Below are 24,023 nucleotides of genomic sequence, written 5' to 3'. Positions count from 1 at the left end.
GAAACAGAGTTTTCGTTTGAACGGATTCGCTTACCTTAGTGGGCCGAAATTAAATTTATGAATGCGGTAGTTTATCAATATGAATATCATATTAGTAGTTTATTTTATTTCAGTTTGGACAATGACTTATATTTGTTTAATACCGAATTTATCTAGTTTTGTTTAGAAATGATGTGCCTTTTATAATTGTATGTATTCCGTCAAATAAAAATTGATCCAATTTGCCTTGGCCTACCCTGGGTATAAATTGTGTGTTAATCATAACGTTTGTAATAGGTATATTTGAACCAAGCTAACTGTGCCCCGACTTTCAAGTGAAAAGTATGGAAGTGAGGGCAGTATGGAAGTTGGAAGTGGAAGTGTAGTATAGTACGTGTCTTATTTTCATAGATATTTGAATATTATGTTGTCATTTCCTTAGTAAATACATAGGTATTTGGAAAGTTTGTGCAGAGTTAGCTCGGTAAATACGTACCTACCTACTTAATAGATTTTGATTGCCACTTGACCCGAGTACTCGTAGAGCTAATTAACTAATTAATTGGAAGCCTATACAAACTTCAGCCCCTTCAGCTCTCTTATCAAAAGCCGTGCCAAATTTCAGCCGTTCAACTTTTAGTTAACCTAACAATAATAGTAGTTTGTGTTACAAGGGATCAAAATGATATATTTCCGTCAAGGGCGTACATTGAATCCTGAGCGTAATGGGATCAAGTGTTAACGCCCAAGACGTAATAATTTTGATACCGTGTGACACATACTGCTTTTCACATCAACTATGAGGAAAATAAAAAAATCTTAGTGTTGACACAAATTATTATGTTTCAAAATATTATTCAAGCTAAAAAAAGGATGCAAAAATAACAAAAACAGTGTTCTAGGACAGAAAAGTGCCACTTTGATCCCCCCCTAGCAGGGAGGAAAAGTGCCACTTTGATCCCTCCTAGCGGGGAAGAAAAAGCCCTTTTCCGAATAGGTGATGTGAAAACATACTTAACAAACTCCTAGTCTACCTAAATTATTTTGCTTGGGTTTTATTCCGGAGGAGATACAGGAGTCCGTCGAAGCCAACTCGACACAGCTTTTGCAGCGACAAAGTATCGGAGTTTCGAGTAAAAGTTCATTTTTTTAAATGATTACATCTCTGTTTTCTCCCGACACAGGCATTGTTATGCTTATTGGGCGGCTCCATTCCCTTAGATCATTTTTGTAAAACAAATTTTATTAAATAAATAATATTGTATTTCTACGCTAATGTTAGCAAAATATGCTGTTCATTAGAGTCTGGCTAGCCAAAAATTATTGACAGATATTTCGTTGTTGTATCACCAATTGTCTATGATTTAAAAAAAAGCTAAAAATCAGTTGTCAGTTCATGTCATGTCATTCATTCAAATTGTTTGCGGTTTATAAGGGGTTTATTTTAAATAATATTAATAATGTCTATACTGAGTGAGGTTCGCAAACTATTATTTAAGCTCTTAAATAATTACGACAATGTGCGAAGTCGACGTGTAGCGTTGTATAACGAAAAACTGCAATGTTTACCACTTCTAAACAAATGTAAACAAATTAGGAGGTTGGTGCTTTATAAATATTTTGATACTTAGCATTTAGCATATTTGGCATAGTACTTATGTATTTTTTTGGTGATGGATGAATATTACGGTATTATCGAGCTAGGTCTTATTTAAACTACATTTCATTTTTCGCCTTGTTACAATGGTATATGGTGAGAAAGTGTTAACATATGTGTTTATCGTTGACTGTACTTTACATATTGGTAGAAATTATGTGAGCTGACTTTGAGTGCACGTCAACCTATATCTAACTTATATCCTTAGGTACCTTACGTGTGCACAGAAAATCAAAAATATTTTCTAGTATCAAAACTATAATTCCTACTACACAAAGTGTGACCAGCCCAAGATTCCAGACTCTACCTACCTAAATTTTCTTTTATATTATAATTGTATACCATATTATTATTTGAAATAAAAAGTATGGTTATGATGATATACAGAGTCTTTGTAGTATATTATAGTTCTTTTATAGTTAGGTTTCTGGGTTAGGTCAGATATTAATTTGTAAGTCAGTGCCTGCGCTTGTTGAATGGTGATCCAAAGTAGGGTTGCCCTGCCTTCTTTCTTGCGCGCATAAACAGAATCCGTAAGTCTCTGGTCGACTTTTCTATTCCACGTTCGTGTTAAAAGTGCAATGGGGCTTTTGTGTATGTAACCCTCAAACCAGAATAACTTTAATTATAGATAGGTACTAGGGGATTACGGCATATTGATCCCAATGGAAAAATGTGATTACGATGGATAACTTTTCCCATGGGATCTATAGGTACACATACAGTCAAGGTAATAAATATCGACACGGACGAAGTGCAAAAAATATGAAGGTACACACTGCCTTAATGTATGGGCCATAAGGTCGTCTAGAGTCGACGTCAAAGATATATTTACATTTTTCGCCTTATCACAAAGGAGTAAGGTGCTAAAGTGCAAACATATTTTTGACGTCGACTGTATAGTCGAGTTCATAAATATGTATATATTTCTTCATCTTAAACATTCAAACGCAATGGCATTTTTTTTAAGTTTTCATAAAACCAGTTGCTATTTAAGATAAAGATAGTTTATTTTCAAGTCGGCATATTAAGTATGCGCTATATATATGATGTGCGCGTGCGATAGAGACAAAAACAGTCGTCAAAAACGTCAATGTCCGAAATCACTCGTGCTCGGCCACAGGAGGTCAATTTACAAAATTAAATCCAGGTTTTCAAATATCAATTCATGTTTCATATTTGAAAATAAATTATATAAAAAGTAAATTGTAATTATTGTATCTTGTGTATCAGTTCTGTAGCCCGAGGTAATAAAAAGCAAAGTTCTACTTCTGTTATTTCTAGTATACCGATAGATAGAGTGATGATCGCAAAAATCTAAATGCTGAAGGACAACAAAACTTAATATATCAATTTAAGGTATTAAGGGGCCCACAGATTAGCAGTTCGCCGGACGATATCAGCCTATCAGTTGTTCGGAACTGTCACCTTTTGCGATTAACTGACAGGCTGATATCGTCCGGCGAACTGGTAATCTTATGGGCCTCTTCACATAGCCTTAGCTATCATGAGATAAATCTTAAGTAGATAGGTAATAATTTACACCGAACAACTTGTGCTACTATTAACATTTTTAAAATAATGAGTTAATGAGCTACTTTTGCTATATGACCAAACCCAAGTGCGAAAAAAGAATTGGCTATCCCATAGAATAGAACACATCGACATCTGATCAGCAAAAACGTACGAAACAAAATTTATTCGCGATTTCGGGGTTGGCCCCATATAAGTTGCTCAGTATGACCTATACACTCACCTCGCAAAATATGGCTCATGTTTGAAAAAATACCCCGTATTTGTTTAACGTACAGTCAGCGCCAGAACTAGGTACCTGACCCCATTGAGCTTTTTTAAGATATCTAAGGCAAAGCCCACCAGTTTGACCAGTATTTAGTTTCATAGAGGGGTCCTGTCATTGTAAATTTTGTAGTCACTGTAAATTTACTGACATCTATTGACACACGACTAAAACTCAAAATGAAAACGTATAAAGTTATCAAAAAATGTATATATATATATATATATATATATATATATATGGATAAATGATTTTAATATTTTTATATCATTTTGATCCATGTTCATTCACTGATATCTATGTGTTAAAATTGTTAAATGTGAAACGGTGTCGTCACGCCATCTAGCCGAGGATAGGCTAAAGGTGTGTGCGGCATCTATTCGAGAATGACTTTTACTTGAATTCCGAGGCACGTTTTTTCCTTAGACTTTATTCGTCTTATACGAAGTTACATATGTCTTTGGTTTCATTAAGTAGGTACCAAGTAAAAACCTTTACTATCAATTTCAATACATAACTGCCAGATGGCGCTAAGAATTCTGCAGTGGTAGTAATTCACGGAAGGGAGCTTTTATCACTTAGTTTCGTGCTTGGTCACAGGATGGCGCTGCTACTGCTACATACCTAGCAAACAAGCTTTGTTCGGCGAAGTCCCAAATGTAGGTAGTTGATTGCTATAAGTTTGGTTGTTCGCCACAGTGTGGCGCTACTACGTTCCTAGCTAGCTTACTTACTGGTTATTAAGGAAAGCTGTCCCACCACACATAACAACTCTACTACAACTAAGGGTCGGTATAGACCAGTGGTGGGCAAAGTACGGCCCGCGGGCCATCTGCGGCCCACGAATGGAATTTTTCCGGCCCGCCGCCGGTCCTATGAAATAATTAGTATATGGGCTATAGGGCATTGGCTCACGATTATCACAAATTAAAATAAAATTGGATACAATTCTGGCCCTCTACTTAAATTTCCTAAACTTTCTGGCCCCCCATGAAGAAAGTTTGCCCACCACTGGTATAGACGGATTGCAACCCGATTGCAACTTCTAGATAGATTCAACTTCATACAAATTGCAGTCGGGTTGCAGTCCGTCGGTATCGGCCCTTAGTCGTCAATACTTTCACTTTACTTTCTTTTTTCCCCAAAGGGATTACATTTTAAATAATCTGCAATATATATTTCTTAAGGTCCAAAACATTTTAAGAATATCTATGTGTTTAAACGACATTTGAATAAAATGTATATAACTTTTTTTTACATATAAAACGAAATCTTTAAACCTTCAAATGGGCAATCTATGAAAGTGCCTATTAGGTACCTGTAAGTTTTACGTTGATTTAGTCATACTTACTTAAGAGTTTCCAAGCAAAATAATGTTTTGTTCCGTGTTTTAACACGTCACTTAAAATAACCCTGTTACAAGTGACAACGCAATTTTCAACAATAATGGGAATAGTTCTTTTTTAAGGGACATTTACATACATGTTAGTTTAAATACGTACCTTACTACTCATTATACACTTTAACTACTATAATAGGTAGTAAAATGATAAATAACAAACAGTCAAAACAATAATAATGATGAAAATAAGTAAGTACATGCAAATGATGCAAAACAACGATGTTTATGTCGACCGAAAATATAATCAGGAGTTAGCTTTTTTGAACTGATCGCATAAATTCTGTGTCATTTGCGGCTAAAGGGCGTTTGAGTAAAAACGATAGTAGGTATAAGCGACGCGTATTGGTGCGAGCATTCTAGAAATCATGATGTGTGCAATGTGCATCATGATGAAATATATAATAATCATGATGATGACACAATTCGTTTAATGGTAAATGTAGAGAGAGTATCCGATACACTTGTCATTTTTATGTTTATTTGAATGGAAAAACCACTGGAGTTTAAATCCAAAGTAGTGCTTCAACTTTGAGGCTCATTTTGCCACCAGCTCACTGTACAGTGCGTATTCGTCGTATATGTACATAGAAAGCTCCGTACAAACCGTATCAACTTACCCACTGTACTCGTAAACCTCGCGTCGTCACCTCACTAACGCCATCTGTCGAAATAGCGCAAAGCTACAGCCACAGGGTGACAACTACTCGTAATGTTATAGTTCGTAGGTTTCTAATAGAGCCCGAGCTAATCCCATTGTCTATTGTTAAGTAAGACCGCTCGTGCCACGTGCCACAACCACCTGCATAAAAAGTACAGTACTTCGGTTACTGAGTGCCGGCGAGTCGAACACTACAGAACCAGTCTAAAATGTGTCATCGAGATGCGTAACAAAGGCGCGTTATCGGAGAGCGCACCTACACTGGTTTTTTGAGCGTTGGACTAGCCCGCGCTCAGGTGCCAAATAGAATAATAATGACCCTTTTTTGCAGGTAAGTAGCACGTGCGGTTTTACTTAACAATAGACAATAGGATTAGCCGCCGGGCTCTATTACAAAGCTACGAACTATACTACAAGCTTTAATCAACAGCGAAACCTTCACAGATGGCGTTGTATAGTGTTACATCGTTATTCATAACGATCAAGGATGTTGCGAATATTCGCATCCGCATCCGCATCCGCGGCAGTTCCGCATTATTTTCAACATCCGCATCTGCATCCGCATTCGCATAAAATCGATGCGGAGCTTATGCGGATGTCAAACAAGTCGGTACAGGAAAGTCTTAGCGGCTGCGTAAGTGCTAGGTAATTTCGTCATCACCTATAATAACGAAACGTCTAGATCCAGAAAAGTCGACCAAGTTACTGTTAATTAAATATAACGCACCTATATTGTTGCTCAAATACTAAACGTTTCGTTATTTTAATAAAAATTACAAAAATTGTTCACGTTTTTTAAGTAAGTACCTAAGCTTGACATCCGCATCCGCATCCGCGGATGTGAGCCTTTAAATATCCGCAGCGCGGATGTCAAAAAATCTGCATCCGCAACATCCCTGATAATGATAGAGACAAAACATGCTGTTAATAGTATTGGAGCCAAGCCAGTGGTGACTTAAATAATAATAATAATAATGTTAGCCTATATACGTCCCACTGCTGGGCACAGGGCTCCTCTCAAGCACGAGAGGGTTTGCGCTATAGTCCCCATGCTAGCCCAATGCGGATTGGGGACTTCACATACACCTTTGAATTTCTTCGCAGATGTATGCAGGTTTCCTCACGATGTTTTTCTTCACCGAAAATTAGTGGTAAATATAAAATGATATTTCGTACATAAGTTCCGAAAAACTCATTGGTACGAGCCAGGATTTGAACCCGCGACCTCCGGATTGAAAGTCGGGCGTCATAGCCACTCGGCCACCACCGCTACACCACCGCTAGTGGTGACTTAAATTAGCAAATTCCTAACCGCTTTGGTTAGTTAGCTTCGAAGAGCACATAAACATACCTAAGTCATAAAGGCCTTAACTGATGTAGGTAACCATATAGGTTGAACCAAGTTGAACAAAAGACGGAATATAATATGTGTTTGTGTTACATGTAATCATGTAATTTAACGCACGGAAGAAAGAATGAGCGCGCCGCGCCGGTGAATTTAACCGCTTTGAATTAATAAACAAAATAGCGAAATATGTTTTACTTTGATTCGATTGTATAGAGTAGACAGGAACTTACAGTGAATAGGCCGATGTTGCCAAGGTACAGACAGATAAGCGCCGCACCTCCACATATATTTTATATGCGGGGGTGCTAAGATAATAGTTTTGCTGTCTATAATTAGCAACATTGGCGTATTCACTATAACAAGACAACTTAGTTTTTGCCACGTCGGTCTACATATAATTTAATTTAATTTTTGCAATATTTTCTCAGTCAGTATGCACAAATTTTCATACTGGCCATTTACACTCAACCAATATTTTGACTAGACTATAAGGCCAGCCAAATTAGCTAAAAAAAGCGTTTTGAGGATTTAATTCCCAGCAAGCTGGAAATCATTTTAATACTTTCATTTGGTCCTAAAGCGTATAATCCGAGTTTGCCCCATCCCAGGAGGTGTGGATACATTTTGAGAGCCATGGGAGATACAACTCCTGGAATGGAGCAAACTCGGATTACACTAATTTAGAACTAAATAAAGGTAATAAATAAGACGATTTTCAGCTTGCGGGGAATTCATTCCTGGAAAAAAACTAATTTTACTGGCCTATATGCTTATAAGTCTTATAATAATAAAATGAGATGTTCAAAGAACTTCTATAGTATCGGATTCAACCTTAGCGTCTTACTTAAAAAAAAATATATATTATGTACCTAATGTAACCTATTTGGGTAAGTATGTTTGTATCCTACTAAAAAAACAGAAGCAGATAATATTTTTAACCCTCTTTTCAAACAAGGAGAACGTTACTATTTTACTCCGTATGTAGGTAATACCGCTAACCACACACCAATATGTGTTAATTAGTTTTGTACATACTCGTAATTTGCTCATTCGTAAAGTAATTGATCAAACACATGCACACTGAGGCGAAATACGTTTGGTAGGTACTTAGTGCACCATCTGATTTAGCACGTAATTTCCAATTTTCCACACAGTTGCACTTCAGGTGGTATTGTGAGCTTGAAGCTTGCGATACTTACTTAAACTAAACTATTGAGAACATGCGTACTAATATTTATCATTTCTCATGCTCTGGGGGCCGATTTTTGAATTTTGATCGTTCGATTTCGTCACTCGAAAATAGGTAGAAAACGGCGAAATGCTAATTTTTGAAATACGAGCGATAGACATTGGGAATCTAGTGGTATTGACCACTCGTTTTCAATTCTATTAGTAGAATTTAAATGCCTAGTAGTGGAGATATTATTGAACCAAACACACGAAATCGAGCGGTCGAATTTCAAAAATCGGCCCCCTGAAGTGGTCTTTGATGTTCTCAAATGTGTGCAGAAAATGATACATGTCTGCTGTACAGCACTGTACTTTCTAAGTACGTTTTTTCTTTTTTTTACGATATGCAATTAAAATTTTGGATTTGTTGTTACATTTTTTCATTCTGATAATTAACTCCCCATTCCATACATAAAGATATTTTTACCTAAATTGTTAATTGAAAGTACCCTCAAGAACTACTACTTAAGTTTATACTTAGCCGTGGTTTTTTTTGCAAATGTTATATAACATTGCGTGACATGACAACATAATAAAACACTTTCACCACTGCCATGTTGTCCCTGTCACACGATGTTATATAACATTTTATAACAGTCAATGTGGGAGCACTATTATAGGTATGTATAGTCAACCAATATCAACTCTCGCATTCTACAGATAAGTAATAAATAATTAAATGAATAATTGTAGGCCACCGCAGTCTACCATCGCCGTTAATTATTTTGCCGCATTACGAGTAATAGCCGTCCTTCAGTCACGCGCTACTGTACTTTATAATCACATCATACATACTAGCACCCTTTATACCTAGGTATATGTAATGTACCTATTTATTCATTTATTTAACCTTTATTTCACAAAAGAAAACCTTACAGTACAAAAGGCGGACTTAATGTCATGAGGCATTCTCCACCAGTCAACCTTTAGGAAAAGCAGAGAGACCTATCTACTTATTTAATACCTAAAGGGGACCACAGATTACCAGTTCGCCGGACGATATCAGCCTGTCAGTTGTTCGGAGCTGTCAAATTTCGTTTCACTGACAGGCTGATATCGTCCGGCGAACTGGTAATCAGTGGGCCCCTTAGGGCCGGCGCACATACCCACGATACGACGTCGTATCGTGGAACGATGCGGCGTCGTCTCACGTTGCGGCGCCGTGTCACGTTGCGACGTCGTGTTGTAGAAACCTACGACGTCGTATCGTGAGCACTATACGATGCCGTATAACGTTGCGGCGTCGTGTCGTAAAAACCTACGGCGTAAACAGTAAGTAAACTTTCTGCGACTTCTTAGAGGTAATGGCAGCAAACCAAGAACATGTCTGTTGCAATCCTTATATCTTGATTAACTGCGATGATTTTTTTCATTTTCGACGTCATGGTAGTAACATGCCGTAAATGTTACCATGGTTACCAGTATAATTTGACACTGGGTTAACGGTTTAACCGCTTAACCTCGGATTATTGGGATGGTGCAAGTGGCCCTTAATGGTAGAGTGTGCAGATAAATGAAAAAATAGGTAGGTACTTACTTCTGTATGAAGAAGATTTAAAGCTTAGAAAACAAAAAAATGCAGTTGTCTATTACACAATTATTGAATTAATTGTATTAAACGGTTAAATTATACAAATAATTCAATATTTGTGGAAAATTCTTAATCAATAATTTTCCACGATTCATATTTTATTGACAGATATGGCGATTCATATGTTATGAAAGACGTGACAGATAGACGGACGGACAGAGTCATAAGGGTTTTTTGTACGGAACCACCTTTTTGGTACGAAACCCTAAAAAGCATAATATGTATTAAGAATAGCGCTAAAATATATATGCATGTAGTGACTGTTTACCGTCATTACCATTATCTACTAGAGCTTTGCGAGCTGTCTTGCGAGCCCAATGGTCACTCCATTATGAAAAAAAAGTGCATGGACTTGTAGTATGAAGGCGTATGACAAATGAGTATAATTATTAATTTGTTGTGCTAACGGTACTTTCGAATCGTAGTCTGATTGTGGTCGACGAAAACTACGATGCGATATCGTGTCGTGAATCAATCAATGCACATCGTAGATTTCCACGTTACGGCGCCGCAACGTGACACGACGTCGTAAAATGTCCAGACACGACGTCGTATTGTGCCGCGACACGATGTCGTATCGCGCCACGATACGACGTCGTAACGTTACACGACGTCGCAACGTGAGACGATGTCGCGTCGTCTCACGATACGACGTCGTGTCGTGGGTATGTGTGCCGGCCCAAAGGTACTAACTTGATACAAGGGTTGCTTATATCTAGTAGACACATGTACTTTTTCTTTGTTCTTCAGCTTAGTGCGAAATTCTAGGAGAGTTAATAATTTTAATAAATCATCAGTTTATTTCACTGCTACAAAAGCGTTTAACGTCAGCTAGTTGGCATAACTAATAGCTGGAAACGAAACCTAGGGTTTAATACCCTGGGCAGGTATAGTCAACGTTGGAATCGTTAACGCTCCGTAGCGTATCATAGTCATCTCTCCCTACTAGTGCGACACTCTTCCCCACTAGTGCGACAGTGACAGTTGCGTTTCGTTCGCTACCGAGCGTTAACGATTGCACGTTGGCTACGAACTCTCGATACCTATTTTCGTTTCCTTTCCTTCTGGCTATTATTTAGAATGTATGGTTTACAGAACACAAACAGCCCGATTCAAACTATAAATACGTCAATTAATTGATCTAGAAACGATATGGATTAGATGTGTCAGTGTCAAAAATGACGTTTTTGTTTGAAGAAACTTCACATTTGACACTGACATATCTAATCCATAATTATCGTTTCTAGAACTATTAACTTACGTATCTTAAAGTTCGAATCGGGCTGACAGTAAAATTTTAGTATTTGTGTTATTTAATCATTAGTGTTTTATACATATACTGGCTGATCTTCAAGGCAACATGTGAAGTAGGTATGCGGCAGGCCTGCCAAGAGACATGTCAGTCAATTTCCTTATTTATACGCTGAGCCATATACTTAAAGAGAAACATTCTCTAACATCGATTTGCATGTAATACGGCCACTACTTTAAAGCTACAGAAATGAAATAAAAGATGATGAGATTCCACAACCACATTGTAACGGACCGGATTTCGTGACTCATTTTTTTCTTCGAGACTGTTTTGAAACTGCTACCCAAATTGTGCCTACAAAACTTAGGTACAATATTGTTGCGATTGTAAGTCATGCTACGCTTGTAGCCACTACCTAATGGCTCCTCTACACGATGGGCCAACGCCGGCCATTCCAAGGGACGCATTTATGCGTTAGAAGGAGCAAGTGATATTGCTATCTCATTCTACCGCATGGCTGCGTCCCTTGGAGTGGCCGGCGTTGGCCCATCGTGTAGAGGAGCCATAATATTCATTGAGGGTTCCTCATATGTATTTTAATTTCAAATGAAAGAAACCATACAACGACAATTTCTTATGTGTGTGAAACGTTTGCCTGAAATGATCGGGGATTATATAACTCGATTGTAAATCAGATCACTTAGATAACACTATCCTTTCAGCTCAGTCTCTAGAAATGTTCCACCCTGTATATGACAGACACCTTTATTCAATTTAAGTGGAGCAAGGTTAAAATGTTAGATATTTATATGTCTTCAATAATATATTATATGCCTAGACTGAACAAATGCAACTAGTATCTAGGTCATGTGTAGGTAAATCCATCAATCAGATTATGCGATTTTGATATTAAGAAAAGGTAATAGAGTAGATATTTGCTACGAGGGCCGAATGGATTAACCCGAGTTTGAAGTTAAGCGACACAATTATAATAAGCTATTATAATAATAGTAGATTGTACAACAAGGGCATAAAGTGACCCACTTTTGCCCGAGGCAATTTTTTGGTCTGAGCGAAGCGAAGACCAAAATAGTAGACGAGGGTAAAAATGGACATTTATGCCCTTGTTGTACACTCTGCTTTTCACTTCGATTGCGAGGAAAATAAATTATATTTTTCACGGCAATTTACACCACGAAATTGTCGTAAAGCGAAAGAACATCATACGTAACCAATTCCCGCCAACTAACTTTTTATTTTATTTTTTTTAATTTTCAACATGTGATCAGAGTTTCAGACGCTTGGTTTTCTGCCAAGTCAAACATTTCGGAGCATTTTTGAACGATAATCGACTCCTATTTTATGTGATTTACTAAATTTAATGACAGAAAATACGGATTTCTAATAAATTGTAGAAAAAATAAAATAATATAACAAGTTTTGTCATCTACACAATTTTATTGCTCAGTAAAATCGTGCAATATGTTTTTCATATCTCATGCTCTGAAAGTGGGTCGTTGTTGTTCTAAAAGGTGCGCAGAAAGTGATACATTTATGCTCTAGCACAGAAAAGTGGTGTACTCCTCTGCGTCCCCGTCCCACGAACAACTGGGTGGAAACAAAATGGAAATAGTGTCTTTATTTCCTCGCCTGGAACAATTGGTAATTGTTTAATTTTACTAATCCCACGTTGATCCTTTTTTTATAAAAAATGATGTAAGTAAAATGTTAAAAACAAATTATTCTTGATTTCTTTCGTTGAATTCTATTTACTCGATTTCATAAGGCGGGAACCAAAAGGAATACACCAAAAATATTTTTTTAAACCTTACACTTACGTAAATGAGCAAAGGCAGAATCTTATACAGCCAAAGTTAAACGTTTGTACGATATTAAATTGGTTTTTAAATAAAAATTAAAACGAAAATATTACTTTGCTAATCCGCGAAAAGATAACGTGCTAGTCAATCAGTGCTAACCCGTTATACTTACTTGCGTATTTTTACATGCAATTAATATTCCCACCCTCCCCATTCCTGTGGCCTTTAAGACAAATAACACTTTGCACTCAAAGCTTTGCAATGGCAAAGATAAGATCGAGAATGGGAAAAAGTCTGGAGTTTATAAGCTTACCTGTGACGATTGCAATAAGGTGTATGTGGGGCAAACGGGCCGTAATTTCACTACTAGGTATAAAGAGCATGTTGCGTCATATAGACATAACCATCCAGAGAAGTCCAATTTTGCAAAGCACTTATTAGATACAGGTCACACTTTATCTGAGAATCATTCTTTTGATATTTTACATGTTTGCGAAAAGGGATTGCGTTTGGGTGTTCTGGAACAACTGGAAATAATTAGGTACAACAATAGGGGCATGATTCTTAACGAACAATTGAATGTTGCGTCATCGCCGTTATTACGAATTTTTCCATCTCACTCACACTTGCACAGTAGGGGGAGTGGTCAAGGTATAAATATGGCCGACCATTCTAGACAGGTCATTCCGTTGCCGGGCGTCAGACCGTCAACAACTCCTGAGGATGCCTCGTAGAGAGGCGAAACACGTGTCGAGGATTATTCTTTTGGTGGTGGTTTGTTATATTTATTTGCGTATTTATTTTTGCGGTGGGAGGGTGGGAATATTAATTGCATGTAAAAATACGCAAGTAAGTATAACGGGTTAGCACTGATTGACTAGCACGTTATCTTTTCGCGGATTAGCAAAGTAATATTTTCGTTTTAATTAATATGGATTTCCGCAAAGTAACGCCTGATTCTATTCACTATTTGGTTTTTAAAGTTATTTAGCACTATATTCATGAAAATAAAATAAAATACCAGATAAAAATTTCTTATATTATTAATTAAATTGTTACTTAATATTTAAAATACTTTTATTATGTTATTACGTGGTGCGGCGCACCAAGGTCGCGGTGCGGTCCGGTAGTCTGTTGCGGCTTTTAGAACGAAAAAGTATAAAATTAAAAAGTAAGAGGCAATCCCGCTGATTTTCATACTATAATGAACAAATAATTTTAAAATAACTGTAGTTTGTTAAAAAATGTGTGTTTTCGTAAATATTGCAATCTAAATGATTTTCGCTAGGGGTTATTAATCTTCACACATGTAAAGTCTCCGATTGCAAGTAAGTCCTAAGGGAAAAAATCATGGCCGTATTACTTAAATTACTGATTTTGCGAAATCGCCTTGTCTTGTTTGGTTTCCTCGCATTCGATATGAAAAGTAGAGTGTTTAACTCGGGTGAAAGGCACCATTTCCGTCTCGGACTATTGGCGCTCTCACTGCGTTCGAGCGCCAAACTACCTCGACAGAAATGGGTGCCTTTCAACCCTTGGTTAACAATCTACTATTAACTGTTTGGCTGTTGAAACCGATTACCTTAGTCTTAGAAGAAAATTTTACTTTTATGCTCTAGAGCATAAAATGCGATTTTATGTCGTCTACGCACGACATAAAGGTGCACTTTTTGAGCATGAGAAGTGAAAAACAAATTACGTCACCTAACTTAGCAATTGATTTAAAATACCATAACTGATTGACAAACGGTAGCTTTGTGAAAAATATAGTAAGTACGAGTACTTACACAACAATAATTGATATGCCATTAAGCGGCCTTACGAATATGTGACGTTCCACGGTACAAGGTGTACCTTATGGCGGCTGGTGCTTACGTCGCATAGCGCCGCAATAATATTGGAGCCGCGTTAATAGCGTAAGCGCCAACCGCCATAAGGTACCTTTACCTGTGGGACGTCACATATTGTTACCGTAAAGCGGAGGCCAGAGTTTGCAGCGCAACAGCTGGGTGCAAGCGAAGTAGGCCACGGCCGCCGTGCGCGCTGCGGGCGGCCGGCCTGGCCCGCGCTCGCCCGTGCATGTGCAGGCCGCCCACGGTGGCATGCCATTGCATGTCGCTGCCAGTCCCGCTTACCTGACCTGATACTTGTTTACACTGGATTTTGCGTGCACAGGCAGCGATTAAGGCTGCCATCACACCCATGTCAAAGGATTCGTCATTCTTTCACCTAAAAGCCAAATTATTTAACCTTCTTACGCCTTGTTTTTTTATTTACCCTCTCATTTTAAGTTGATACAACGTAGTTCGATAAAAAAGTCCAATATAAATAAGTACTTCTATTTTTATAAACCAACTCATTTTATTTCTAACGTATATAGAGTTAGACCAAGAAAAGTCTGCAGTGATTTTGATAGCATTTTAAACGTCAAACTTCTATGAAATTATGACGTTTAAAATAACACTTGCACTGCGTGGGCTATCAAAATCGCTGCAGACTTTTCTTGGTCTAACTCTAACAGAACGAAGACAAACTAATATCAACATACCGTAAAATGGGGTGAGTAGGGTCAAAATTGAAATTCAAACCTCGATAACATTTTATTTTTACATATGAAAACTGAATGGTGTATATAATAAGTGTTCCTGCCGTTTGTATTTTAGTTTTTATTTTATTTTGGGTAGTTCCATTTCATAACTTTGACGATAAAGAGGAAAACCCACCTCACCCTGTAGTCCCTCGTATTTGGGGTGAGAGGGGTTTTCATACAAAGGTGATTTTGGAAGATTGTTGGATCGATTTTTTTTATTATGCGTATTACTATAGCTCCATTTTAAATTGGAAGTAGCCTTAAAATCCCTTCTCACCCCCCTCTCAACCCTTCTCTCCCCATTTATAACCCAACTCTCCCCGCGAAACCTACTCACCCCGTTTTACGGTACTTAAACATCAATCCTGGCTTTAGAAACTGCGGAAATGAATACTATTTAAGTACATATTTCAATATTTGTTATAATTATAATACTTTATTCAATTCCTGTTTCCAAAAGGTTTTTTTTTTTAATTTATTTTTCAGAAAAGTATGGTACATTTTAAACTTATATTAGGTTCGCCAAACTTACGTTTAACGGCGACATTATGCACTCATTTTCAACGTTAGTACCTTAATCTAACTTTCATTACTAAGGTTAATACATAATGATAACATATGAACACAGTATAAGCTGTCTTTATATAATATTTACCTATCCTATTTATTTAATCATGCGTTGTACCTATTAGCAACTTCTTAATTTTTGATTTAAATATGTTTTTACTACCACATTCGTCTTCAATAATTGATAAACTGTTAAATATTCGCGGTGTGATATAGCTGCGCGTTCTTTTACCATAGTAGTTGCTAGCGGTAGGCTCCACGTATTTACGACGCTTTAACCCTCTCGGTGCTCGGGTATACACCCGCGGAGTCTTGAATTCGGGACTACTATATTGTTCGGTTGCTATTAAGTACTTAACTTTATCATGCACTGGCAGGATGTTCAATTTCTTAAATAAGACCATATAATCGTTACTACAGTTAGCTTTAGTTTTTTTATCTATTATATTTTTTAATAACCGCAGTTGTAAGTTTAATATTTTGTCCAAATAAGTTTTAAAGGTGCGTCCATAAGCTATCAAGCCGTATCCAATTACAGCGTCAGCCAGTGCATGGTATAACATTCGTAATATTTTATTATTAACTATATTTTTTAAACTAATAATTTTACACAGTATAGACCTTAGTCTATTACATACTACATATATGTGTATTTTCCAATTAATGTGTTTATCTATAGTTAGGCCTAGGTATTTGAATTTATCAACTACTTCTATTAATTTACATTTACAGTCCCGCTTCTCAATATGTAAACAATTGTACTTATGACCAATAATTTTAATAGGCTCCTGACTTGGCTTTATATATGGTGATTGTATCAGTAGACATTTGGTTTTTTCGGTGTTCAATATTATACCGTTATCGTGAGACCATTTAAGTATATTTTCGAAATCCTGCTGTATATAAGTCTGTACGTTGTTAAGATCTTCATCGGCATACAGTAAGCATGTGTCATCCGCATACATGTATGTGGAACAGTTCCGTACAACATTTGTTACGCTGTTTACATGCATTATGTACCCGAGTGGGCCATACACCGAGCCGGTCGGCACCCCGGTCTGCACTTCTGCCTCGTCACCGCTGACACCGTCCACGGAGTCGCGCAGGGTTCGTTTCGACAAATATGTACGGAACCATTCCAACACCGGACCACGAACCCCGCACTCGTCCATCGCCTGCAGTAGTTGTTCGTGGTCCAGGGTATCGAAGGCTTTTTTAGAATCAATAAAAAGCACCCCTATGTACTTTTTATTATTCAAATGAAATGAAAATGAATTGTACTTACGTATTTTCTTTATATTATATATATTGTTATTTGTTATTACTTGTTCAGGTGCATTATCGTTTTTTTCCGATATGTAGCTTCTAACCTTAATACATTTACTTTACTCATTGCTCCTAACTCGTTGTAACAATATACAATATTGAAAGCTGTGGTTAATATATGTACATACATCAAATTGTGTTGAAATAATTCCTGTTATATCCAGAGAGGAAAATGGGACCAACGTTTGTATGGAGAAGCGATCCTCCAATTTTCTATCAATATCAATAAATGAGTTGAGGATCTTCATGTAATTCTTGCTACGTATATATCGGTAGCACAATGCTACGGGCTACGGCGTAGCAAACGAAGCGTAGCAAAAACATACAGGCCGGTTCGAGCGTATACTGACATGAGAATAAGTAATGTACTTACTCGTGATTTATACTTCGTTTTTTTTAGCATTAGAAAGAACTCGACAGAAGTAAGCGTTCAGTTTTTGTCACGCTTTTTAATTGTTAATATTATGGTAAATATTTCTAATTTACTCATTTTACCGCAATAAGTGCCCGATTTGGAACCATAAGCTTACTTCTGCGAAGTTCTTTTAATGCTAAAAAACAAAGTTCGTACAATTTGCTCGTACTTGTCCGTACATGTATTGGCGCGGTCAAAACGCACGATAACTAAATATAGATTTAATTTTGATGTCAGTGAACGTTCGAATCGGCCTCTTAGTCAAATAATTCCACAGACAAAGAATACCTATCGGTAATTGTACGCGCTGACCTGATGCGTCGACCGAATTACAGGTCCTGTCTCGTTCCCTCCAGACGGCGTGACCTTGACCTGACCTTACTTTAAAGCAGACGTTTTGGGGATAATAACTTCTTCAACCTCGTATCTTAAATGTGCTTTAGTTGTTTTTGTGTTCTCAGCAACACCGTTTAAAGTCTCCCTCATTTTGAAAAGGATGGGCCTGCATTTAGATATAAAGCGAACGCTGATTTAACTGAAAATAAGAAAGTTAGAATTCCTGAGACGCATTAATTTATTCTTAGACATTGTCACTGCCCGATTCGAACTTTAACAGACGTCAAATATCATCGCTAGATACGATATGGATTAGATATGTCAGTGCCAAAAGTGACATCTTTGTTTGAAGAAACGTCACATTTGACACTGACATATCTAATCCATATCGTATCTAGCTGAAATATTTGACGTATCTTAAAGTTCGAATCGGGCCGGGTCGTAGCGCTCCGCTAATCACTACAAGTAAGACATACATATAGTGTCAAGGTTGAGTTAAATCGGTTTGTAAATCCGTTGCATGTAAGATCGGTAGGGAAAGAGGTAGGCCGAGTCCCGCCCCGCGTCAAGGCCGCGCGGCGCGGCCCGCGGGTGCGCAGCGTGTCAAGTACGCAGTCAAGGTTAGCCGATACCCGCGATCCGCGATACTATCCCTTGAAGGATCTTGCCGACCGTCTTTGTATGACAACTTGCTTTTCATTACCTTCGTCTTCACGTCTCAGTTTTTAAGACACTCATTTATTGATTTTACAACAAGGGGCGCTCTAAAAAATTAATTCTAAACATTTTTTTTTTAATACCAAGTACCTAATTTGCCCCAAAAAGACAGAAACGTGCTAGTTTTAATCATATCAAACCGTCTGTAGCTTACTATTAATAACAACGGAATATAATACAATACAATTATACAGGTTGTTTTTTAATGACCTGCACAAATTTTATGGGGTGAATATGTAGGTCATACTGAACATCTTTTATTATGGGACCAACTCCTAAAACGCGAAAAAAAATTGGCTGATGAAATTTTTATGGGAGAGCAAATGTTTTTTTCGTGATTTCGGGGTTGTTCCATAATAAAAGGTTTCCAGTATGACCTACATATACCGGGTGTGGCCTGTAACATGAGCAAAAAAATAAACTGTAGGCTGTACTCCTCATACTGACCAACATTTGTTCAACGACTTTTAAAAATAACTTGTGGTTTGATTTTTATTACACTTTAAAGTTTATTCTAAGACGCAATGTATTGCGAATTTTGTTATGTTCAAGGCGTGACAAGCAACGTCAATCACAATAATATGGCGTGGCGATGGCGTCCATTGAAGATAATATTTATATTTATTTTACAGGCCACACCGTGTATATATGTTCACCTCGTAAATTATTGCAGGTCATTGAAAACGTCCTGTATTAAGGCTGATTCTGGTATTAACTGCGAATGCGTCCCATCCTCAACCTCATCGTCAACCTGTGTAGGCCATATCGTTTTTTCGATCGCATCATGGTGAAATAAGCGTCCGCCTGAAACAGCCACGGGTAGCATTACGCAACTGTTTCAATTAACTTCGGAATCGTCGAGTGGACGTAAGGTTAGTAGCGATTTCTGGGGCAAGGTCGCCGGCTGCGGTGTTCACAGGCGATGAATAATAAAATTTAAATCGTACCGCACCCTCATCAATCCCACCTCAACCCCACAGTATACATGTTTGCGTAGCTATTTTTTGACGTTAGTGCTTCAGGTATTGCACTTTTCGCTTCGCTACTGTTACCATCGGGACGTGTAACGGAGGACTACAACACAAGGTATTGTATTTGCTTAACAAAAAAAGCTTATTCAATACTTTATTTCAAATAAAATAAAGTACAAATATCGAATTTAAAGCCTTGGTGCATCATTTACCAGTCAAAGGGCCAAAAGAGACTTTTGTTTAGGAGCAAGCTTTATGATAGACTTGTTACTTACCCATAATTTACCAATCTTAAACAAATCGACTTAGTCCCTACTAGTTAATTACAAATATCGTTCATTTATAAGTAATGACTACTAATGACGTAGTTGACTCAGGATAAGTAATGTATTGATGACAATGATTTACAAATGTACACTCGTATATATATATATGTACCATCGTATGATAAATCACCATTCTTGGCGTCCTTTAAATAAATGGTGTGCTTAGTCCTCTAATCGATCACGGGATTTGCAAGAAAACATTGCCCTTTAAGAGGATAGTGGACGACCAAACCCCTATACAAATGTAGTCCCCGTTTTCTTCCCTGGATATTGACATTATGGAAAATATGTTTACACTAGTCATTGTAGTCTGTGCCCTTTTGTTAGACTTTTTTCGATTTTTTGATTATTATAGAATAATATAGAAATTAGGAACGAAAAACAAATTCCAAACTTTTCACAAGCTTTTATTATATACCGTCAACCGGAGTGAATAGGGACGGCTGGAGTTAATAGGGACAAAACTAGAAATGTGATTTACCTGATAATTTCTTAGAAAATACCCACAAAAATTGCATTACACAAAATCTACTACTATTTTCAATCGAATGATATAATTTGTGTAGGTACGTATATTTTAAGAAATTGTCAGGTACTTAAATCAATTTGAAGTTTTGTCCCTATTTACCCCAGCCGTCCCTATTCACCCCGTTTGACCGGTACCTAACTCTTAAAATAATAAAAATAAATTCATAAAATGAAACGAAGGGGCATAGCTGTGGTTAATAGTACATCAGTACAAATATTTTCTAAAATGTTAAAATCGAGACAGGAAAATGGTGACTACGTTTGTATGGAAAAGTTGTCGTCCCCTTTCCTCTTAACACTAAAATACTTTTCTCGGTCATGCTCTTGTGATACATGGTGTATGTTTTAAGCTTGGTTTAATTTAACCAGCGAAATTGAAACACAGTGGGATCTTAAACTTATCTAGAATAATAAGAAACTTGCAGGTATAAATACGTATAGCCCCGCACCGCCTACCTACGCGTCTGATGTAGTTACGTCTATACTGTAGAGTAGAACATTATGCTAATGAAATTTAAAATAAGCACTCCATTGTCACGGGAAACCGAGAGACTAGCCTCTGCCAGCCAATTCGAAGCATCCACGCAGAAGTTGTCAAATTGCTCCCCATACCCTCTCTTATAATACTTCAGTACTAAACAAAATTGCAACTTCTAGTGCAATGCGTTTGTGCAAAAATTAATTGTAATACGTTTATCCGTTTTGGCGTCAAAAAGGAACAAACAATATGTAAAAAAATATCCAAACATGCAAACTTTTATGAATTAAATTTATAATATTAAAGCGTATTATAAAGTAATGATTCTTAACAACTTGTTTTAAGTAGGTAAGTGTAAAAAAACTTTCTATAATTTACTATGACTTTTAAGAGGTATCGTAAAAGGTTTCAATAGGATGTACTTTTCTTCTAGACACTGAGACCCCGCGGCCTCCAGCTCGTAAACTAATAAAAATATTATTGGCCGCTGCAGGCTTCACCGCTTGGTTACTAAATAATATTATTATAGGTAAGTACGGTCTCTGCCGATATTTGTTTTTGTACATCAACTAAAATACTCTGATATTGGCACATGGTAAGGATTTGGCTGCATATGTGAAGATTGTACTAGCTATAAGTTTTAAAGTCATGTAGATTAGTGCTTAAGAACAAAAGGTGTTGGTCGTCATCGTCCGCGGCACAAGCACACTACAGGTACCGCGCGGGGGCGGCAGGGCCGTGTTATCAGCAGGCAGGGCGGCATGCGAGAAGCGGGCGGCGGCGCGGGGCGGGCGGCTCCATGCGATGCGAGCGAAGCCTGAGAAGCCTCCGCTCCGCTACACTCGCGCGCTCGGCGTCGTCGCGCCCTCACGCCCGCGCGCTCTGTACGACCCCGTTACGTAACCGCTATTTACGCCGACATCCTGTTGAGTGCGAACTGCAAGCACTGCTAGCGCGACACGCTTCTCACCGCTGACCATCCCGCGCGCACCCGTCATGAATCCATGCAAACACAACTCTAATACAAAAGCCGTTACCATGGATACTATAACGCACTCTTATGGCAAAACCTAAAAACATGTAGAAGACCGCGATCACTGCCAAAATCGCATTCCTGCCAAATAATCTTAAGTCGATTTTATTAATTATAAAGTAGAATTATAACCGCTTTTTGCTTGTGTGATGTTACTAATAAATATTTCGGAGAGGTTTAAAAAGACTGATTTTTAGTATTAAAATAAAATTCCTTCCAAACGTGATAGAATCGAGACTGCTTAATCACTTCCACATCGCTTTGGACCGCTAAGCTTTTATCACAGCTGAGCGATAATATTAGGGTAAATAATGATAAATTATAACAAACGCTCCGTTAAAAAGCAACTCAACCGCTGTAGATCGCTGTCCAAGGACGTCACGGTGCTGTCCTCGGAGCTCCCTATCGAGCACGGGTCGTTCGTCAGCAAGATTCGCGACAACATCAGCTCGTGGGTGCTGTGGTGGCGTCAACGCCGTCTTCGGATGGGCGCGCCGCAGACCCCAAAGCAAATCGAGGAAGATGATTGCGTGCCCCGGGTGGTCATCGTAGAAGAAGTTCGGGAGCAAGAGCGGAAGCTGGAGAAGCAGCGCCGGGGGGCTTCCTCGGGGCCTCGTCGCCGCGGGCTCGAAAACGAGCTGGAGGGCGAGCGCAGGAGGCCGCGCCGCAAGCCCCGGAAGAGGTGAGCATCAACACGGCACCGACACCTCACCACTTTACTTAAAATAACGCCTCGTCAGGCTGCACTGTTCAACACTTCCCCTGTAAAAAAAGATTATTATAATATTAAACAACCCAACTAAAGTTATTGAAATATTGGGTTGTTTCTACACAAGAACACACTCGCACCATTGCATTGACAACGCGAAATGAAACTTGTTATGAAAGTTTGTAAGATCCGGCTGTTGTGCAGATAATCATAATAGTTTAATGCTATTAATTCGGTATGCGAAGCGAGCGGAAAACTTAGTTTACCGGTAGAGTCTGGTAGACTATAAATCTTTGTTATTGGTGTGTAATATGTTTATTTACAGTAGGTATCTACAAATGGTGCTACTTTACTGGCCTAGGGCGGGATTAAGGACAATACGTGCCTGTGTTAAAAATTTAAAGGGCCATATCTATCTATCTATACCTTTTATACCTTTAAACGAGCAATTCTTGTATAATTATTTATATATATATATATATATATATTTCGAGGATCTCGGAAACGGCTCTAACAATTTCGATGAATTTTGCTATATGGGGGTTTTTAGGGGCGATAAATCGATCTAGCTATGTCTTATCTCTAGGCGCAATTTTGAGTTTGAGCAAAGCTCGGTCTCCCAGATATTGTACTGTAAAACGTTGTACAATACACGTGCGGAAAGGTAATTCGCATCTCGTGTCGTTTTAAAACACTTCCTTCGGTCGTGTTTCAATTTATCGCCACTCGTTGCGAATTTCCGACTTTTCGCAATTGTATCGTAATGTACCTTCCTAGATCTCACTAGGTATATGTTGTATATTTCGGTGCATTCGCTGATACCGATTACAGGCATAAATTGCAGCTAGCGCTAATAACAGGAATAACAGCGCATATATGCGCGTCAACGCTAGAACGACTCATTATAGCGCACACCTTAGGCCAGCGCCACCTTATTATCACATCTATATGCGGTGACAAAATCGACAGTTTTTAAGACTTGCATAACGAGACTTAAATACATAATATCTGGGAGACAGAGCTTTGCTCGGAAAACATATAAAACCTCAAAAATGCGCGTTTTTCCAGAGATAAGACCTAGCTAAATCGATTTTTCGCCTCCGAAAACCCTCATATAGCAAATTTCAGCGAATTCGTTAGAGCCGTTCATGAGATTCCCGAAATATATAAATACTTATACAAGAATTGCTCGTTTAAAGGTATGTATATATATTATTATTTGCTTTAAAATAAATGCGTGAATGCAACTTGTCATGTGCGTTATCTTATCTATGCTTTCAGAAAATACGTGA

At 37.9% G+C, this 24,023-nt stretch overlaps 1 protein-coding gene and 1 long non-coding RNA gene across 4 annotated transcripts in view; one reads left to right on the top strand and one right to left on the bottom strand.

Moving 5' to 3' along the window:
• LOC134804932 (uncharacterized) overlaps window positions 1–24,023 on the bottom strand; it is a 297,802-nt gene that overhangs the window by 92,223 nt on the left and 181,556 nt on the right. The gene's annotated exons all lie outside the window — the stretch shown is intronic.
• LOC134804781 (potassium voltage-gated channel protein Shaker) overlaps window positions 22,134–24,023 on the top strand; it is a 189,491-nt gene continuing 187,601 nt past the window's right edge. The window contains exon 1 of one of the 3 annotated variants that reach the window (XM_063778014.1): window positions 22,134–22,704. In XM_063778014.1, coding sequence (XP_063634084.1) covers window positions 22,334–22,704 — 371 coding nt within the window. In that variant the 5' untranslated portion in view covers window positions 22,134–22,333. The remainder of the gene's footprint in view (window positions 22,705–24,023) is intronic. The other 2 variants (XM_063778015.1, XM_063778013.1) reach the window with 2 other exon arrangements.

Source organism: Cydia splendana, chromosome Z (assembly GCF_910591565.1).
Source record: "Cydia splendana chromosome Z, ilCydSple1.2, whole genome shotgun sequence".
NCBI classification, from domain to species: Eukaryota; Metazoa; Arthropoda; class Insecta; order Lepidoptera; family Tortricidae; genus Cydia; species Cydia splendana.
Note: the sequence above shows the minus strand (reverse complement) of the source record. Positions and strands in the feature narration are given on the sequence as shown.